Below are 19153 nucleotides of genomic sequence, written 5' to 3' on the forward strand. Positions count from 1 at the left end.
TTGTGGGAGCACTTTAAACATAAACTCATAAATCTAACAACAAAAAACTTGTCCTGTCCAACAAACTGCCTTTTCTTGTGTGACACATATTTTATTGTTACATCAGGGGGTTATGAGTCTTTAGAAACACAAGGTGCATATTTGTATAAACCCTGTTTGTAATAATTATGTTTTCATACATTTCTTTTAGGACCAGAGGGGAGAAAATAGATGAGAGTTAAAAAGAGCCACATGTAGCCTCAGGATGCAGACCCCTGGTTTAGTCGTTCACCGTAAATTTTTGTCCTCTTCATCGACTTCAGCTCGGCTTTTAACACCATCATTCCCCAGCAGCTGGTGGAGAAGCTTAGGCTACTAGGCGTGGACACGGCAACCTGCAACTGGACACTCAGCTTCCTGACAGACCGGCTGCAGACAGTCAAGATCGGCAGACACACATCCAGGCCCATCTCAGTGAGCACGGGCACACCACAGGGGTGCGTCCTGAGCCCACTGCTGTTCAGTCCAAGCCCCTTACCTCATCACCCTCTACAAGGGCACCATGGAGAACATCCTGACACAGAACTTCACATCCTGGTTTGGCAGCTACCACGTTCAGGACAAACAACAGCTCAGCAGGATTGTCAGGACAGCAAGTAAGATTGTTGGTGCCCCTCTCCCGATCCTGGAGGAGTTATTCGAGCAGCACTGCCTACGCAGAGCTACCTCCATCATCAGGGACCCCCAGCACCCCTCTCATGGACTGTTCTCCCTCATCTGGGAGGAGGTTCAGGAGCATCAGCTGCAGATCCAGCAGGAGGCTAAAAAGCTTCTTCCCACAGGCTGTGAGGCTGCGGAACGGACTGTCCTCCTCATGCATTCGTGCTCTCACAAACTGCACTCTGCAATAAGATCCAAGGATCACCCCCAACCCCCTCCACACAACCCGAAGACACAATACATGGACACAGACTCTAACAACCCCATAAACAAGACTGCTGTTAAACGCACAGTCACTTTCACACTGAATGCTGGTCTCTATTTTATTTTTTATTTTTTAATCTTATTTATTTCACTTAATTTTCTTTATTTATCTTATTTTTTATTCTTGGATTGTTATTTTATTGCTATTTTCTTTTATTATTGCTGCTTTTTTGCACTGTCATGCTAGTGAGAAACAACATCTCGCCTCACCTGTATTTCTCTGCAAAGACCATGTGTGGAATGACAAGAAACAGAATCTTGAAATCTTGATTTCCGTGCAGCTCATCCGTTTCCCTCCTGCTCCATTTCCTGTGGTTTTGGGGCTGCACTTCATTGCAGTTTCCGGGAGGAACTTCCAATTTAGGAAAAATTAAAATAACAATGAAAAAACATTAAATTACTATGTGGTTTTTAACAAATATATCTAGTTAGAAATAGAATTTTGTTCGCAAGAAACTATTTCTTTTACTGATCCTAAAACTAGAGCCATAGTTTTGTTTTGCTTTTTTGTTGTTATTATTATATATACATTTTTAACAATGAAACTAATATTTGTTTTCTATATATTATTAAAAGTACGTTATTTAAAAATAACAAATAAATAGTTCATTAGAACCTACCTTGAGCTTATACCTTTTAAGAAATGACAGATGTGGCAATATATATCACAGCAAAGTAATGTATTGTCTTTTTAATGTCTTATTTGTTTAATTTAATTTAAGTGTTTTCCTGCATAAGCCTTAAGTCTACATCATTGACGGAATTGTTTTTAAAGTGGAAAAGGATTATATACAAGTCAGGTTTTATGTTGAATACTTTATTGAAATGGCAGAGGGATGCTTTGTTACTAGAAAAAGCTTTATTACAGACTCAAGGTCCATTTTGCCACAACATACACAAAATAAATAAAAGACTTAAGGATTAAAAAATAAAACATTCATACAAGTATAAAAACAATGATCGAAAAGTACAAAAAACAATGACACAAATGTATAAAACAGTAAAATAACCAAGCACCATAAACTTCAAAAATAGTAAAATAACTACTATATAAAAAACTTAAAGTTTAAAAAAGGCGACCTCCAAATAAGGGATTGATATCTTCAAGTGCTGTACTTCACATGAGAGTTAAGATGATTTCTTTATTTTTGAAGCATTAAGACGATAAATAAAACCATGCATTGTATCGTTTTTAATAAAGCCTTAAAGGTTGAATCACATTTTTTAAAACCCTTGAAAGAAATGATCTTGCATTTAAATATGATTTAATGAGACGCAGTCCGCTGTGGCTGCGCTCCGTCTGTTTTCATGGAGTCGTGCATCTTCGTTTTTCGTCGTGCATTTCCGTAGTTAGTTGTTGCTCGTCTACGGTTTGAACGGTGATTGACTATAATGGCGACGCGTTCATACTGAGTTAAGTGTATGGAGCCGTCTCCGACCGCCAAAGGAAAATCGTCGGCTTTTTTTATTTTTCTGCGATACCGAAACGCGACGCGAAGGATGTTCAACCGAAGAAACGAGTAAACCGGGAACATTAATGAGGAGGAGCTACCTTTTTTTATGGTTAGCACTGCTATTGTTAGCAGCTTTGCTAGCTTGCTAAGTTGAAGAGAGGTGCCATTCTTGTGAGCGAACTGGGGGAGACGGGTGATAATGAAAGTCTGTCGTCGAGCAGTGTAGCAACTTTTTTGTATTTTTTTTTTTGTCTAAATTGGCTCATCTGTGGAGCCAGTACTTGGTGAGTGTCGCTACGGTAGCTTCTTTTTGAAACAGAACAGAAGCCAACGACGAGCTCGCGGTTTTTGGACTCTTCTTCCCGTCCTTTCCCCCCCTCCCTCGCTGGGATCCGTTACCTCCTCTACAGCTAAACCCACAGCTAGCTACCCAAGGGGTGCTAGCTTCGTAAAAATTACTATCATTATTTTTGTGTATTGTTGTGGCATCGCGAAACCTTTTCGTAGATGACTACCGGGAGGAATAACCGAGCCATGATGGAAGGAGTCGGAGCCAGAGTGGTCCGCGGACCTGACTGGAAGTGGGGGAAGCAGGACGGCGGGGAGGGACACGTCGGTACCGTCCGGAGCTTTGAAAGTCCGGAGGAGGTAGTGGTCGTGTGGGATAACGGGACTGCTGCCAACTATCGCTGTTCCGGAGCCTATGACGTGAGGATTTTAGACAGTGCTCCAACAGGTATAGTACTATGGGCGTCAGAACATTTACCAACTCGCCTCCATCCTATCATTTACTTCCAAACTCCTACATGAGTCGTAAATTACTAGTTACTAGAATGCACAAGTAATCAGTTACTCTGTAGTATTGGGTCTAAAACTTTAGTAGCTTTAATGTATCGTTACTTTAAATTCACCTCCATAAAAACACAGTAGGATAAATAGAATAAAAGCATCTTAAGTGTATTGTAACACATTTTGCGGTCATGATTTTGGGTTATCCAGTTACAAAAACAGATTAATAACCTGCTGGTTAACTGAATATTTGATCAATAATTGTGGGGGGAAAAAACATTTGTATAATTAACCAACTTGTGGCATTTTGTTGCTGTCTATTCCACTATTCTCTTTGTAAAAGAAACTTTTGTTAAGTGTGTTGTACTTTAAATGTTGCTTAATATGAACAAAGTAAAGTAAAGTCTACACTAATGCATCTTAAAACTGTTTTAAACATAAAACCAGATACTTTTCCTCAAAAACTGATTTGACATGAGCTGCATACTATGCCGTCTTTATGAGAGTCATAAAAAGTTATTTCCTGAAACAAAAATTTCATTTCATCGTGCTTTTACTTTGGAGTCTGTACTGTGTCCTTGACTGTTTTCAAAGGCACTTTTAAATAAAATGCATTATTATTATTAAAATAACCCATGTTTTAGCTATACCCATTTGAGAAAATCAAAGGACTTTCATTGTAACAGAACATACTCTTAGCTAGGGCACTGAACTTTAACAGTGGGCATACTGGGTTTAGGGATTTTTGTTGTTTCTATACATTTGTCTGATTTTTCTGCTCTTCATATGTTTCTCATGTCTGAAATAAATACATTTGAACTTGAACTGTATCTGTACAATCAGGTTTGTCTGCTAGACAGACACACTTTTGTGTGACCTCAGGCATGACTGAATCTGGTATTTGCAAATAGACAAAAAAACCAACTGTTTTGCACATTGATATGAAGATATTCATAGTAAATTCTTAACACATTGGGTCAAGAATCACTTTTTAAATCCAAAACTGCTACAACCAGGTATGACTCCATTACCACCCATTTGTAATGGTTCTTTGTATCAAAAGAAAGTTTCCTGCAGTTATTCACGATGAACTATGAGTCTTTTGAAAGAAACAGCTTTAAAGCCATTAATTAATATTATTTATCCTAAAATTAGTGGTGAATATAATAATTTTTATACAGGTATGTTTGCCTACAGTTTGATTTCACATAAGTTCGAATTAAATAGAAAAATAAAAATTGGTGATTAAAGTGTTAATTTAATCTCGGGTGTCATAAATTTGCAGAGTGGAGTCGTAGTTTTTTAGCTAAAAATTGTCTTTCCTTTTTAGGCATCAAGCATGATGGAACCATGTGTGACACCTGCCGTCAGCAGCCCATTATTGGTATTCGCTGGAAATGTGCAGAGTGCTCCAATTATGACCTCTGCACAACATGTTACCATGGAGACAAGCATCATCTCAGGCACCGGTTCTACAGGATCACTACCCCAGGCAGTGAAAGGTTGGTTAACTCTGCAAACATTTAACAGAACGTAACCTTCCCCGCGTTTACGCTTTAGTCGGGCAGCCAGGTAACTCCTGCACCTCCGTGTGATTAGCTGTTGGTCTTCCACTTGCAGTTTGGCCTCATGTTGCCTAATGTGAAGCTAAAACATTTGAGAAGCCTTTTGAGCTCACTGCCGCTTAGGCAAACAGAATCTATCTGTATGCCTGCAGCCCTCAGTTGCCAGGCAACAGCTTAGCCTCATTTTAAGATTTAGTCAGACTTTTAAAAAAAAAAAAGGGGTCTGTAAATGCAGCACTTCTGTCAATGATGAGACATATTTGGAAAGACATTTCTATTTTAATATACGTCTCCTGGATCTCCAACTTTAACGATTAATTCAAATCTAATTAAAAGTATGGAGCAATTTAAAAATAAAACAACGTAATATTTAGAGTTTAGTTTTAAAAGTAAAATATTTTGTACATTTACATAAACTGTTAGAAGTTAGATACTTAAATTACATTTAAGTGCTTTTACACAATCTGTATAGTATTTTTGGATTCTTTCTTCTTTTTTTTTCCTTCCATCTTCCTAACTTCCTTCTTTTTTTCTTTCTTACCTGAGCTCATTCTGAAATACGCTTGTAGTCACACGGGCGGTCTACCGTTTTCATATTGATGTGTTAATAAAGATGTTCAGACCCAAGAAACAAAGCAAAGAAGCCATTCCACGAAAGCTGTGCACTCTTTACCCGTAAATTCAGGAAGTAGCTTTGATTTTTACTCTTTTATTGTGTCACTGCTTTCCGTAAACACGTTTAATTTGAGTGAACAAAAACATTGTTGAGTTTTACCAATTTGTTTTTCTTTTTTTTCTTTTTTTAGACAGCTTAACCACCAGAGCTTTTTATTCTCCCATATGGAGATTAGGTTAACTGGGAGGTCAAAGTGTTGGGGACTTCTGAGGGCCTTTTCTGTCATTTTAGCTTTTCTATTTTAGCCATTTATTGGTAAAATATTATGGGTTTTTTTGGGGGGGGGTCATGCCTAACAGCAGGTTTTCAGTTGAATTTGACTCCTCTTACCCCAGGTCAGACACAGCATAAAGCACGACCCCCCCTCCCCTTTTATTAAGTGTTTTGTTTCACCCCATTCTAATCTTTGTCTAACTGCTGAAGAGGGAGTGGCTGCAGGCTGCAGGCTGCAGGCTGTGTGCCCTGCTTTGACCAGCACTGTCCAGCTGCTTTGTCTACAAAGGCTCACGCTGCTCATATCTCCCTAAATGTTTTATACATTTGGTAACTATTCAGACTTGTGCTTAAGATGTAGGTTTGTGCTTTAGCCAGCAGCGCTAATCTGTTTTTTACACCGTCTTTTCTCCTAATATGCTTAGTATGACAGTATAAAGGAAATTACATTAATGTGGCGTCAATTTCTGTGTTGTTGGGTTTTTTTTGTAAAGTAAATGTGCTTATAAATGTAAATTGAATGTATGTTTGCACCTTCATATGTGGGATAAACCTTTGTAAGTGTTTGTACTTTTGTAATTGTCAGAGTTCTTCTGGAGTCGCGTCGGAAGTCAAAGAAGATCACAGCCAGAGGGATCTTTCCTGGAGGCCGGGTGGTGAGAGGAGTGGACTGGCAGTGGGAAGACCAGGATGGAGGCAATGGAAGGAGAGGAAAGGTAAGAAAAGCTAGGATAGAAGCTGGTTTTCTTATTCTAAAACTAGAAAATAAACCCAGAAACTGAAGTCAATATGACCTAGCAGATACTCACACCCAGTGAAATGGGTGATTTCAAATGATTTGCTGTTTGGCAGACTTTTAAAGATTGAAGAAAAACGTCCTTACTTTTTGGTTTTCTAAATTGTTTGGTTGAATATTTACTGCATACTGCATATGAAACCCTATTATATGTAGAAATCAATAGCAGGGAAAGATGAATGACATTTCTTTTGCATGATTGCATAGTTGTTGTTGCAGATCAGGGGTAGTCTGTTTTTTATTAAGAGCAGACTTGCTGAAATATTATCAGAAGGTTTTTTTTGTCAAAAACCGTTGTTTTGTTGCAAAAGGAAGAAACCTGACCAACCATAAGAAAGGTTTCTTATAAACCAAAGATTAATAGACTTTGGGAGGCACAAAAGTCCAGTTTTTATGACACATTTAAAACGGCCTCAGTTAACTACAGAGGTGTAGAGTTCAAGCTAGTCTGATTACATAACATTATGTGCCAAACGTGTTGTATGTAAATATAATACAATACTGCATCTTTGTTTTTTTTAGCTGTTTTAGATTTAATAAAATATTCAATTTTTCTCTATAACTAAATTCAGTAATTTAAAATGGTATTTGACCTGATCGGTTTCCATCTGAGGAAATTTCTCTTTAATCAAATTTTTTTGAAGTTTTATTTTTTTTGTTTTTCACTTGCACAGGCTTAACAAAGTCCTGGGTTATTTTACCCTCTGCTTTTATTGTGTTAATGCAAAGACGTGTTTGTATTTCACATAACACTGATCATTCCTGATCGGTTGTAAAAGAGTTCCCAGTTTTTTTATTAGGATTGTTTTTTTTTGGCTTTTAGCCAAAATCTTAAAAAAACTCTTTCATTTTCAAGCCTATAGTTTCTCCAGAGCGACAGTGGTTCATAACAAATTCAGCTGTGAGTTATAGGTGGGACTGTTGGTGTGGAGCAACCCGTTGCTCAGAGCTCAGAGCAGCGGGTTTAAGCAGGGAAGAAAAAAAATCTGGTCTCTTTCTGTTAAACTCAACATCACGTAGAAAATAATCATGCGATTTTCTTTTGGCAACAATTCTATTACACCTGTTGTAATGCGTATTTTTTTACATCACAAAGACGCTCTTTTCCAACAGCATTTTCTCATCTGCTCCCGTTTTTTAACATTTAAATAAAAAAATACTCAGAAATGCAATTTTAAGCTGAATTTTCTTTCCATATGTCCTCTGTCAGAAAAAACTACCACAAGTACATGTTAAAAAACAGCAAAGACACAACACGGAGTGGGTCTTTAATACCCCCTGGGGGCAGTTTAATACTTTATTTTGTGACGTCCCCTTAGGACAGATCTCATTACTGTTTTATGATGCTGTAAAGGAAAAAAAAACGTATATTACAGCTGAGCTGGTGTTTTACGTTGACATAAATATCATGTCCTTAGGCATGTTAATCACTTTGCTCAGAAAGTGCTTTTAAAGAAATTAGGTTTGATTTCTGTATTTACTCAAGGCACAATCTTTAATTAAAGATTACATTTACACCACTGTGATCCTTTTTTTGACATAATTCTGATTAAAAACCATCTGCTTCCTTTTAATGGAACCAAGTGGACATTTTAAACTAATTTTTGAGAGGATTTTCAATTTATTAGACAGTTTATAGGTTTTTTATTCCTACAAGGAAAATAAATATTTACCTTTCTTGCTGCTAAATGATGTGTTTTTTTTAGCAGCAAGAAAGCACACTCATAGTGTTTCTATATTAGCTTTCATATTGTTATTATAGACTTAAATGATGGGAAAAGTCAGTTCATATTCCTTCTTTTCGTGCATCTTTACTGATCATGGTGCACCACTACCTTCTTTGTAACTGTGATATTTTGCTGTTGGAAACCACACAACTGTTTGTGTTAGCCTGGCTGTAACAATATAGAAATATAGTCCTTTCACAAAGCAACACATTTGCTGAAGTTTCATTAAAATGTCATTGAAATGCTTTTTACAATTATTACAGATGTTTAACGCTGTTACACTCCTTGCTACACACTTGAAACACTTTTTTCATACAGACATGAAGATTTTTTCACTTTCCTCTCTGGTTTAAACTCTCAAAGTTCAAAAACCTTCATAGAAAAATACACCCAGTGTTATAGAATGAAGGCAAACACCTGATCACGATTGGAGATTTATGTAATTTTGGCAAACTGAATGTATTCTGTATAGGAGGAGATTGATTGACAATAGTCTGCAGCCACTCAGAATTCAGAACACAATGCACTGTAAAAAATGTTTTTAAAAAGCGTGCAGATTTGCACAAAAGTACATCTGCGTAAAAGCGAGACTTTGAAAGGTGAACCCCATTAGGGAACACTATAAACTTTAACTATTGACTGTAAATGAGAACTGGACTGAAAGATCCGTTCCCCTTCCAAACAGGAAGTGGCCGCTGGTTCCAAGAAGCCAAAATCCCTTCTATAGAGAAATAAACAGCTGTTACTCAGTCATTCTATTGGTCAGAATAACCATTCTTGCTCTGATACCATTTTTAACACCTTCTTGATAATCCTCCTTTATTTTCATGGGATTTATTCTGTAGGTCAAGGTATTTAAGTTATAAACTGGCAAATCAGATGCCTCGTTAAAAGTAGGTGGAGCCTACTTTGACTCACACTGACTCGGACCAATCGCTGCTTACTGACTACGTCTGGCTCCAATGTGGCGACATCCATATTGCGAAGAAAAAAAAGCCGACGGAATTAACTTCATTTGGCTGAAGCCAGAAGGAAACCATTTTCTATGGGTGACATCACTCGCTCAGTCCAGTTCTCAGATTCAGTCAATGACTGTCTGTAACCTCAGAGTTACAACGCAGTTCAGACTCGTCTCTAAATGTGTCTTCTTCCTTCTCCACCCGTCAGTGTGGTGTTGACTTTTTTGAAACGACTTGTCTTGTACAGCTATGCAAGTGTGTATGTAGCGGTGTCACATTTAAAGGTTGTGGTTGCAACTCTTCTGGAGAGCAGAGATCTCAGACGGGGAGTTAACGTGGAATAATTGGGGTCTTGCTCAGACACATGGCATGCAGCATGTCGATGCAAGAGGGTTTTCTGGGTTTTCATTGCCCCTGGAACAAGTTCAAACTAGGTTACAGATCTGGAATTGTCCTAAATTTGGAAAAGCAAATATTTCCTGTTTGTGTTTTGTAGCAACAGTTTGTGTCATTTTTGTCTAGAAACTTTAATTGGCTCGTGAGTGACATGTTTCCGGTAACAGATTTTGGTTAAATACTGGTGGAAAAAGTCCGTTTTACCCCCCCATAAATATCTCAGTAAATGTTTTTGCGTCCAGCTGTGATTAGAACACAAGACGTCCTGTGATATCTTCATCTGCTTTTTCATCTCTCCTCCTTCACAGGTGACAGAGATCCAGGACTGGAGTGCAGCCAGCCCCCACAGTGCTGCCTATGTCCTTTGGGACAATGGGGCCAAAAACCTGTACAGAGTTGGCTTTGAGGGAATGGTAAGGAAACTTCTGGTCACGCTTTTTCATTTACACAGATCGTCTCTAAAAAAAGAAAAAGAAAACTACGCTGTCTGGTGGCTTTTGTGTCTGAGGCCCTTTCTTTAGCTGCCAGGGCTTTTGTCAGAGCCACGCAGCCAGCGTGTGTAAGCCGCCATTCGGCAGGCAGCTGGAAGGATAAGATATCTGCATGATAAAAGCAATCTGCTCCGTCTGCTTTCAAAGGGGAGCGAGTGAACAAGGAGGTCAGCGGTAGAGAAGGGGAATACTCTCTTGGGGTTGGAGTGGGCTCTGTGACACACGTGTCCCAGATGAAAAGGCTTTTCTTCATTGGCCAAGACCGCTTTGTCTTTTTGCAAAATTGACCAATCAGGTTTCTCAGCTCCGCAACAGATTTGTCCTTTGTCATTGAAATATGCAGAAAGCAGGATATGTGGCATCTGCCTGTGTCGCACAGAAATCAGTGGACCTCCCATCTTTATTTTGATCTTTTCTTTCATAAAACATGCAGATTCCTAGATGTCCAAAGGCCGCATTAGGAACTTTAAATATATATTTAATTATCATGTATGCGCAGTTGCTTGGCCCTAATATAATTTGTCAAGACTTGTAGTTGTTGGTATTTTTCTGTTGCATCACCTTGTAATCATTCCTGCCCTCTACCTTTGCCTCAGAGGCTGCAAACGAGTCACAGTAAACGGAACTTTTTGTGTTGCTTTTCCTTTTCTTCAGGACACACACACGTGCCTCTGCAGCTTCGCTGGTCCAATAATCCGTTCCTCATTATTCATGAACATCAGTGGATTCACACTCGGCTAATTACCTAATCAACTCTCCTCTTTTTCCTGTGACTCTCAGTCGGACCTGAAGTGTGTCCAGGATGCCAAAGGAGGCTCGTTTTACAGGGATCACTGTCCTGTTTTGGGTAGGTCTCTCAATGAATTGTGTCCACTGATGCTACTCAAACAGCTCTTTCACCTCCTGTTTTGGTGCAGTGAATTCAAGGGCATTAGGGGAAATGTTCTTGTCAGTAAGCCTGTTTGTCCACTAGATGTCAGTACTGGTTTTACCTCGCTACCAAAGCATTAGAGATCCTCAGGTTCTATCATTTCATTGCTCTACTTATTCAAAACTTAAAAAATAGGACTGTTATGGAGTTGTTTGCAGTTTTGATGTAAACAATTGTGTTCATCAGTTTCAAATTTCCTATTTTTTAGGTGAACAGAATGGGAACAGAAATCCAGGTGGTCTTCAGATTGGAGACTTGGTCAACATTGATCTTGATCTGGAGATCGTTCAGTCTCTTCAACATGGCCACGGGGGCTGGACTGATGGCATGTTTGAAACCCTCACCACCACAGGCACCGTGTGCGGGATTGACGAGGACCATGATATCGTAGTTCAGTACCCCAGTGGGAACAGGTCAGTACCTTTAGAGACCCCCTCCAAGGAAAATGGTGTTTTTGATGTTTTTAACATCTTCTTGTAGTATTATTTCCCATGATGGGGGACATATATAAAGAAAATTAGGATACAAACTGCGTTATTAATTTTGTCTTTATTGAAATCGTGGGGAATTAGGAGTAGACGAAAACATGCTAATTGAAAAAGCTTTTAGTTAAAGCCACAAGCTCTCTGCTTCGCTCCATTCGGATGCATCCACTTGCAGACAAATAGATCATCAGCGTCTTTGTTTTCCTCATCCGAACTGACATCTGGCTTCAAACTGTACGGCTGGATAGCTGTGGTATTGCTCGCCATTTTTGTGGCTTCGCTAATGTTAGCATGGCATTGTGAGGCGCTGTAAGGTAGCAAGAGTTATTGTTAACAAAGGGACGACGATAAATTAGCGCAGGCTTACCCCAACAGTCCCGCCTGCAATTCTGATGAAGCTCTCAAACAATTATTTTTGAGATTTACAGATTTTGGGTTTTAAAAGAGTATCTTTTACTTAAATATGTTCATGTAAAAAACGTGTTTTATTTTTAAACCTCATAATTGGTTATTTTGTGTAAAACATAGACGTTTGAGAATCCTCCCACAATGTCATCCATCATCTTCTTTTACCTTTATGATCCTCTAAATAAATAATTTTCTCCAGATCCGTCCTGTATAATTTGTCTTTTCAGTGAGAGTTTGAGTCGCCTAACCTGTTCTGCGTGCGTCCAACATTACATTTCTCCCTCTTCAGATGGACTTTTAATCCAGCAGTGCTGACAAAGGCCAACGTCGTGCGCAGTGGTGAGGTAGCAGCCGGTGCAGAGGGAGGAAGTTCCCAGTTCCACGTGGGAGACCTGGTCCAGATATGCTACGACATTGACCGTATTAAGCTGCTGCAAAGAGGCCACGGCGAGTGGGCGGAGGCGATGCTTCCTGTAAGTGTCTTTTGAAAAATAAAACACGCCGTTTAGCTGTAAAATGCAAAATGTGTACATAAAATAATAGAAGTGGAATTTATGATCGTAAAATATAAACAAACTGTTTATAAAATCATTATGACCTTATTTCCTGCTAAGTTTTAGTTTGGTACAAACCATAAAATGCCAGTTTTCTGCTCCTCAGCCTGCTGCTCCTGACAGCTTAAAATCATAGAGATGGATTGCAGCTTTGATCACTAACTATTACTGCTTTTTTTTACTCTATTTGTCCCTCTTATTGAACATGCTGGAGGACAGACTCTGCTGAACTCAGAGAGCCTGAGTTCTGAGACCACTAGAACTGAGATGATATGATTCTTTATTATGCTTTATCTTTTTTCTTTAAATGCCTGTAAGAAACAGTTTCAGACTGAGAATCTCTCATACATCCGTTCTCTGCCACCAAATCATCTGAGCAGTTGAACATTTCTGTCTCGCAGTAGTTTTCCCATTTATCTTGTGCCACCAACTAACTTGGTTACACAAGTCATTCCAGCATAGCCTAAAGACAACATGCCTTCATACTCTAATGAGTTTTCTCCAACATTATAAACAGACCCTGGGCAAAGTAGGCCGTGTGCAGCAGATCTACTCTGACAGTGACCTGAAGGTGGAAGTTTGTGGGACTTCTTGGACATACAACCCGGCTGCCGTTACAAAGATTGCTCCCTCTGGCTCTGCTGTCAGCAATGCCTCTGGAGGTAAGTGTGCCCATGCATTGCTGACACACAGAGAGTGCCTTTTCATTTCCTCTCATTGCTCCTGTTTTTCTGGCACCTATATATAATCAATCTTTGTGTTGAACCCTTGTTTTCCCAGAGCGCCTGTCCCAGTTATTGAAGAAATTGTTTGAGACACAAGAGTCTGGAGACATCAACGAGGAGCTGGTCAAGGCAGCAGCCAACGGAGACCTGGCCAAAGTGGAAGACATTCTTAAGAGACCAGATGTGGACGTAAGTTTTCTAGAAGGAGCTGCTGGTCACAACTTATGCCCTAGGCTACGTTCACACCGGCTTCAGCAACGTGCTTCTGCGTTCAAAGAGTCTAGCGTTCACGTGTGGCTAAGCTAATTCTTACGATCGTTTTCAGGCTCCACGTACAACTCTACGACTTTGGAACGGACGTTGCAGGTTAAACCAGGTCGTACTTTGACCAATCAGGGACTTGGATTTAGTTGTGATGTGTGGATGGAGTCCCTTTTTAATTCACGGAAGAGCCAACCGTTTAAAAATTGACTATGGAGGAGAAATCAATAAATGATGTTTGTGCCCGGCAACATGTCTTTTATATATCGGGATCGAGCTGTTTAAAAAAAAAAAAAAATGGGGGCTGGGGGCAGGATTCATGAAATTTGCACAACTTTGACTTCTCACACCAACTGTATGTGGCGGACATGAACTAGTAAACAGAAGTAAACCCTAACCCAGCGTAAACACCATGGCTATAGCTTTAGCACACCGCGTCACATCATAGGGCGACAGTGGCTCAGGTGGTTGAGCAGGTCGTCCAATAACCGAAGGGTTGGCGGTTCGATCCCCGCTCCCACCAACCAAGTGTTGTTCTGTCCTTGGGCAAGACACTTCACCCTCCTTGCCTCCAGTGTGGCTCCACTGGTGTGTGAATGAGCATGAATGCTCCCGGTGATGGTCAGAGGGGCCGTAGGCGCGAAATGGCAGCCACGCCTCTGTCAGTCTGCCCCAGGGCAGCTGTGGCTACAACCGTAGCTTACCGTCACCAAGTATGAATGAGGAGTGAATGAATAATGGACACACTGTAAGCGCTTTGAGTGTCTTGAAAAGCGCAGATAAATCCAATCCATTATTATTATTAGTTTCGGGGGATAACTCCATCCGTCAGTCAATTCTTGCTTGCAACACGCTCAATGTTAGCTGCGATGAAGTATTCTATTCACAGTACCTGTAACTGTTTGCAACTCGTACAAAAACAGTCGGACATTTTGACAGAGCGCCAAGTACTTCTCAAAATCACTTTGGCATAAGTAAACACAGTCAGAATGACTTTATATTTCAGACTATGAGACGTTCTGGAGTATAAGTAAAAAAAAAAAAGCATAATAAAGAAGAAAAGTCATATATAAGTCGCACTTTTGGGAGAAATTTAATATAATACTAAACCAAGAGCGGTCATTTCAATCATGTTTTCCAAATAGATAGCAATAATACACTGAATATATGCACGCTTCACTGCTGGAACTGTATGTCTAGCACAACATATGAAGAAATATTCAGATAACCATAGCATAAAGAACACTCTTAACAAGTCAACTTAACTCTTTCTATCACTTCAGATCACTAAATCTGTTCAAGTCTATGTCTGTGTCGCTTTTGAACAACTCCGCCAAATCAGGAGCAAGACTGAGCTTCTTCATCTGTCAGCAGCAAATAGTGATTTACAGCGCCCTCTAGCGATTGTTAGTAGGAAAATAACAAACAAATGAGCCTAATTATTAAAAATAAAACTATTCAAACAGCAGCAATTTATACTCTAAATAAATATGGCAATCCATGTATTAGGTGCTCCAGATTGTAAGGCGCACTACATTAAAAAAACAAAAAAAGGCTTTTAAGTGTGACAAGTGTGGAAAGTAATCACTCACAGTTACGATGTACTGGCGCTTTCGTACGTTGCCCATAAGGTGCAAGTACGTGTTCCGTACTGACCGCGACCAAATGCTGCACTCACAGGGTGTGCATGTGATTTGTAAGTGTCTGTGGGTCACACAAACCACACTCTGATGATCCAATTTCCTAAATTCTAGCAGTCAGGCTGCACGGCTTTCAAGGAGCGCCCGTTTCACATGAACACTCACAGCCTCCTTGCACAGTGTGCAGATTTTGGGGGGTAAAAAAAAAAAGGAAAAATCTTTACGACTTGCTTGCATCTCAGCCACTTCACCCTGACTTACCCTTATGTGTTGAGCGTTTACTGCGACCAGCTTGCCCCTGGAAAATGATACGCATGAACATTTTCTCTCTATGGGTTCTCCGAGCAGTCCACTGTCTTAAAATTTCGTGCGAGCCACCTGCGTTCTACGTACAGGTTTGCCTGTTTTTTTGCCCGCAGACAGCCCGTGTCCTACTATAAGGGCAGTTGTGGCTGAAGCATTAGAATATTAGGCATTCGACAAGAATACATATTTAAGTGGAGCTGATACAACCAGCCACTCTCTGCTTTCTCTCAGTCTATCGAATTGGCCGAAAGTCTTCCAGAATAGGTGTCAGAGATCCTCCCACCCATGCACCCTTCAATCTGAAAGACATTAAGGCTGGGCCCAGAGGAGGCACCAGGGAACACTTCTGTGCACTGCAACACAGATCCTGATTTGCTCTCAGCTGAAATGGAGAACTCATACCCGGTGTGGTTTTACTCTATGTTATAATGCAGGCCACAGCGCGGAAACTGGTGCCTGGAATAGATGAGGGATCTGCAATATTGTCTCCAGTCATAGCAGGAAGGTGAATGAATGTGGGTGTGTCTCTGGCGGATGCTGGCCGCTCGCCCTGCTGCCTTTCAGCGGAATTGTTTGCTCAAAGCCGAACACGCGGAGTCTGGCCAAGTGATCTGGCTTCCAGGACAAGAGACGTCGTGAGACTCCCAAAGGACTTTACATGAATATTTATACCTTCCGTTTTTGCAGCGCTGCAGTTGGTGATGAAATGTCCGGGTTCTGTCATGCATGCAGATCTATGCACAATAACACAAGCCCTCAACGGTGTCTCATCTGCTTAGAATCTAGGATCACAAAGGCCGGATTCTGATGCTTTCTTGTGTTCTGCTCTTTTTTTTTTTTTAGGTGAATGGACAGTGTGCTGGACACACTGCTATGCAGGCAGCAAGTCAGAATGGTCATGTGGACGTCCTGAAACTCCTCCTTAAACACAACGTGGACCTCGAAGCTGAGGTTACTACAACTCATTTTTCATTTCTGCTCTTTGTCTGTGCCCACAAAACGTGTTCAAACCACCTAAAGGGTCAATAATGACGTCTATTTCTGCTCCGTCTCCATTTAAGGACAAAGATGGCGACAGAGCTGTGCACCACGCAGCTTTTGGCGATGAGGGCTCTGTCATCGAGGTTCTACAGCGAGGTGGCGCTGACTTGAATGCGAGGAACAAGCGGAGACAGACTCCATTACACATAGCTGTCAATAAGGGCCACCTGCAGGTGGTTAAAACCTTGTTGGATTTTGGCTGCCACCCCAGTCTTCAGGTGACAATCTCTTTGATTATTTTATCTGATTTTTTTGAACCGGTAAGAAAACTATGCCAATTTGTTTAGTAACAACACATCATCTTCCGCTTTAGGATTCGGAGGGTGACACACCGCTGCACGATGCCATTAGCAAGAAGAGAGACGACATGTTGTCAGTTCTGCTGGAAGCCGGTGCAGACGTCACCATCACCAACAATAACGGGTTCAATGCCCTGCATCATGCCGCGCTACGTGGGAACCCCAGGTACGTGGCTCTTTGCCTAGGCCAGGGGTGGGCAAACTTTGTGACTTGTGGGCCACAGAGGGTTCCTAAATTTGTCAGAAGGGCCGGATCAGAAGCAGATCTGTGTGATGTTTTCCATTTAAGAGCTTTTATTTCAAAACTGTGACCTTATTTCTCATTTTACCACCAATTGCACACCATTGGGTTGATGTCCTTCAGGTAAAAACGCAAACTTAGAGAAATGCTGCGATTGGAAAAATGACTGTGCGACTTTAGAAAACTCACACGAACATCAGCAAAATCTTCCAACACCACATGAATTCAGAATATCTTTCTGTACCCAAACATGTATTTGTAGTCCACTATTATTACAGAGAAAATAAAGCATTAATGGGAATTATTCCAGTTTGGCGGGCCAGATAAAATAGTTTAAGGGACCGCATATGGCCCCCGGGTCGAAGTTGGCCCACCCCTGGCTTAGCCTGTTAGCGGTCGCACCTTTCTGGCAGGTTAAAGTTTGGATTTGGTTCGATGTTTTGCATTTATAGCAGAACACGTCAAATATAAAAATAACCTTTTGTGTTTGCATACAACTCCTTTCCAAAACCAAATGTTGTAGTAGATTGTAAACAGATAAACGTTTGGGTTTTTTTTCCCATCATTTTTCAGTCATTCATTTTTTAAATAAATTTTACAGCACTTTTTAAATTAGCTAAATATATTTGGCATACACACAGAATTTCACATCCAAACAGTTCACACTGTCAGATTCTCTTTACAACTGGATGATTGCAAACGCTAGTGTTCATTTGAAGCTGTTCTGTCTTTTAGTCGTCCTTCCTGAAAATGGAAGAAGTTGGCTTATCTATAGTTCTAAACTATATGACAGTTTAGCTTCAGTCTGTAGATTTAACTGTTCTGAAAAAGAGCTGCAGAGGTTTTGAATTGCTGTAAAAACACATTGGGGTTGATGTGAATTATGTTTAAGAAAATTGAACTTTTATCGTAATTGGTCAGCTAATGCCAAAGGTTCAACTTAAATGTTGATTCCAACAAACCTTCTCACACTGAAAAAAATAAAGGTTTTGCTTATTTAATGTGAGATCATTAGCATGGAAGGCCACCATCTGTCAGACAAATGATAGTCTAATAATATGTTGACCTGTTTTGCTTCGAGTCATTTTTTGTTTCCTACCATTTGCTCCACCCGGAAGCTGCTCTGTGTGGCTGCAGTTTGTCTCGTCTTTGGTTGCTTCTGTTTCTGACCAGAAGTTTGTGGGCTTGTTTTGTCTCATATCTGTAACTCAGCTGTGTCTGGTAGGGCTCCTCATCTGTGTTAACTTTTTTGTTTAGTGACACAACAGCTTTAAAAGTGGGATTTCTTTATAAGCTGCTCAGCATAGTAAAGGCTTCATACATCTTTGGGCATTGGCATTTTGTGTCTAGTCTAATTGTTATTTCCTTTCAAAGGCCTCTTCACCTCATGCGTAACTACCGTATATATGTGAGCGTACTGCTGCATTGCCCGCACGTCTTTTAAATGCGTCCTGGATTTTGCTGTTGGCCGCGCGTATTTTAAGTGAAGCCTGAAGTTGAAGTCCTGTTAGCTGTCACGCACCTATAAGTGTGTAAAATGTATTCTCCGCATTTGATCCATCCTTCTGGGAGTGCAAGGAGCTGCAGACACAGCCGCACCCAGGACCCATGTGGTGCATTAACCCCAACCGTAACCGTAATCCTAACCTTAACCCTTCCTCTGGGTCCGTGCGGCCAAGAAAAAAGTTCAGCATTGGCTGCACTAATTTTGAATGTTACATGCTTATAGTCACTTTCTTTTAAAAATAAAACATGGCTTCTACCTTTTAAGTGTTTACATTTAGCTAGATATTTGGACTAGTGTGTTCTGGTGTTTACTATCTGGATAAAGTAGGTATTTATTTAATCATATTCAGATTTGTGTTTGTCAGTTAGATTGACAGTTATGTTTAAGAATATTAAAACATGAATTTTTATTCCACTTTTTCATATTTTTATTCCAGGGTTACGAACAATAAATAATACATAAGTAATAAATCATTAAATAATTATAAAAGGAAATGTAGGGTGAATTTAGACACAAACTTAAATTGAATTTAGACACAAAACATTGTATATTTTGTACTGTAGATAAAGATTAATTCAAAATTTCCATCTTTAGCTTTTTGTAACAATTATTTGCACTCATTTATTTTCTTAAAGTAATCATTTCGGTTTTCCAGAAGATCTTCCCAGGAAATGATTAAAATTTGAAATATGTTGTTTATGATGATAATGGACCTTTCTACTGAAT

At 40.0% G+C, this 19153-nt stretch overlaps 1 protein-coding gene across 8 annotated transcripts in view; it reads left to right on the forward strand.

Moving 5' to 3' along the window:
- Window positions 1-2317: 2317 nt before the first annotated feature.
- mib1 (mindbomb E3 ubiquitin protein ligase 1) overlaps window positions 2318-19153 on the forward strand; it is a 54694-nt gene continuing 37858 nt past the window's right edge. For 6 of the 8 annotated variants that reach the window (XM_011487021.3, XM_011487022.3, XM_020711183.2 and 3 more), the window contains exons 1-13: window positions 2318-2526; window positions 2925-3153; window positions 4537-4708; window positions 6247-6376; window positions 9847-9951; window positions 10810-10876; window positions 11169-11373; window positions 12143-12326; window positions 12925-13069; window positions 13188-13321; window positions 16183-16290; window positions 16401-16598; window positions 16694-16845. In XM_011487021.3, the coding sequence (XP_011485323.1) occupies window positions 2524-2526; window positions 2925-3153; window positions 4537-4708; window positions 6247-6376; window positions 9847-9951; window positions 10810-10876; window positions 11169-11373; window positions 12143-12326; window positions 12925-13069; window positions 13188-13321; window positions 16183-16290; window positions 16401-16598; window positions 16694-16845 (1832 nt within the window). In that variant the 5' untranslated portion in view covers window positions 2318-2523. Of the gene's footprint in view, window positions 3154-4536; window positions 4709-6246; window positions 6377-9846; window positions 9952-10809; window positions 10877-11168; window positions 11374-12142; window positions 12327-12924; window positions 13070-13187; window positions 13322-16182; window positions 16291-16400; window positions 16599-16693; window positions 16846-19153 lie in introns of all 8 variants that reach the window. The other 2 variants (XM_023965398.1, XM_004079420.4) reach the window with 2 other exon arrangements.

The sequence above is a fragment of the Oryzias latipes genome, chromosome 17 (assembly GCF_002234675.1).
Source record: "Oryzias latipes chromosome 17, ASM223467v1".
NCBI lineage: Eukaryota > Metazoa > Chordata > Actinopteri > Beloniformes > Adrianichthyidae > Oryzias > Oryzias latipes.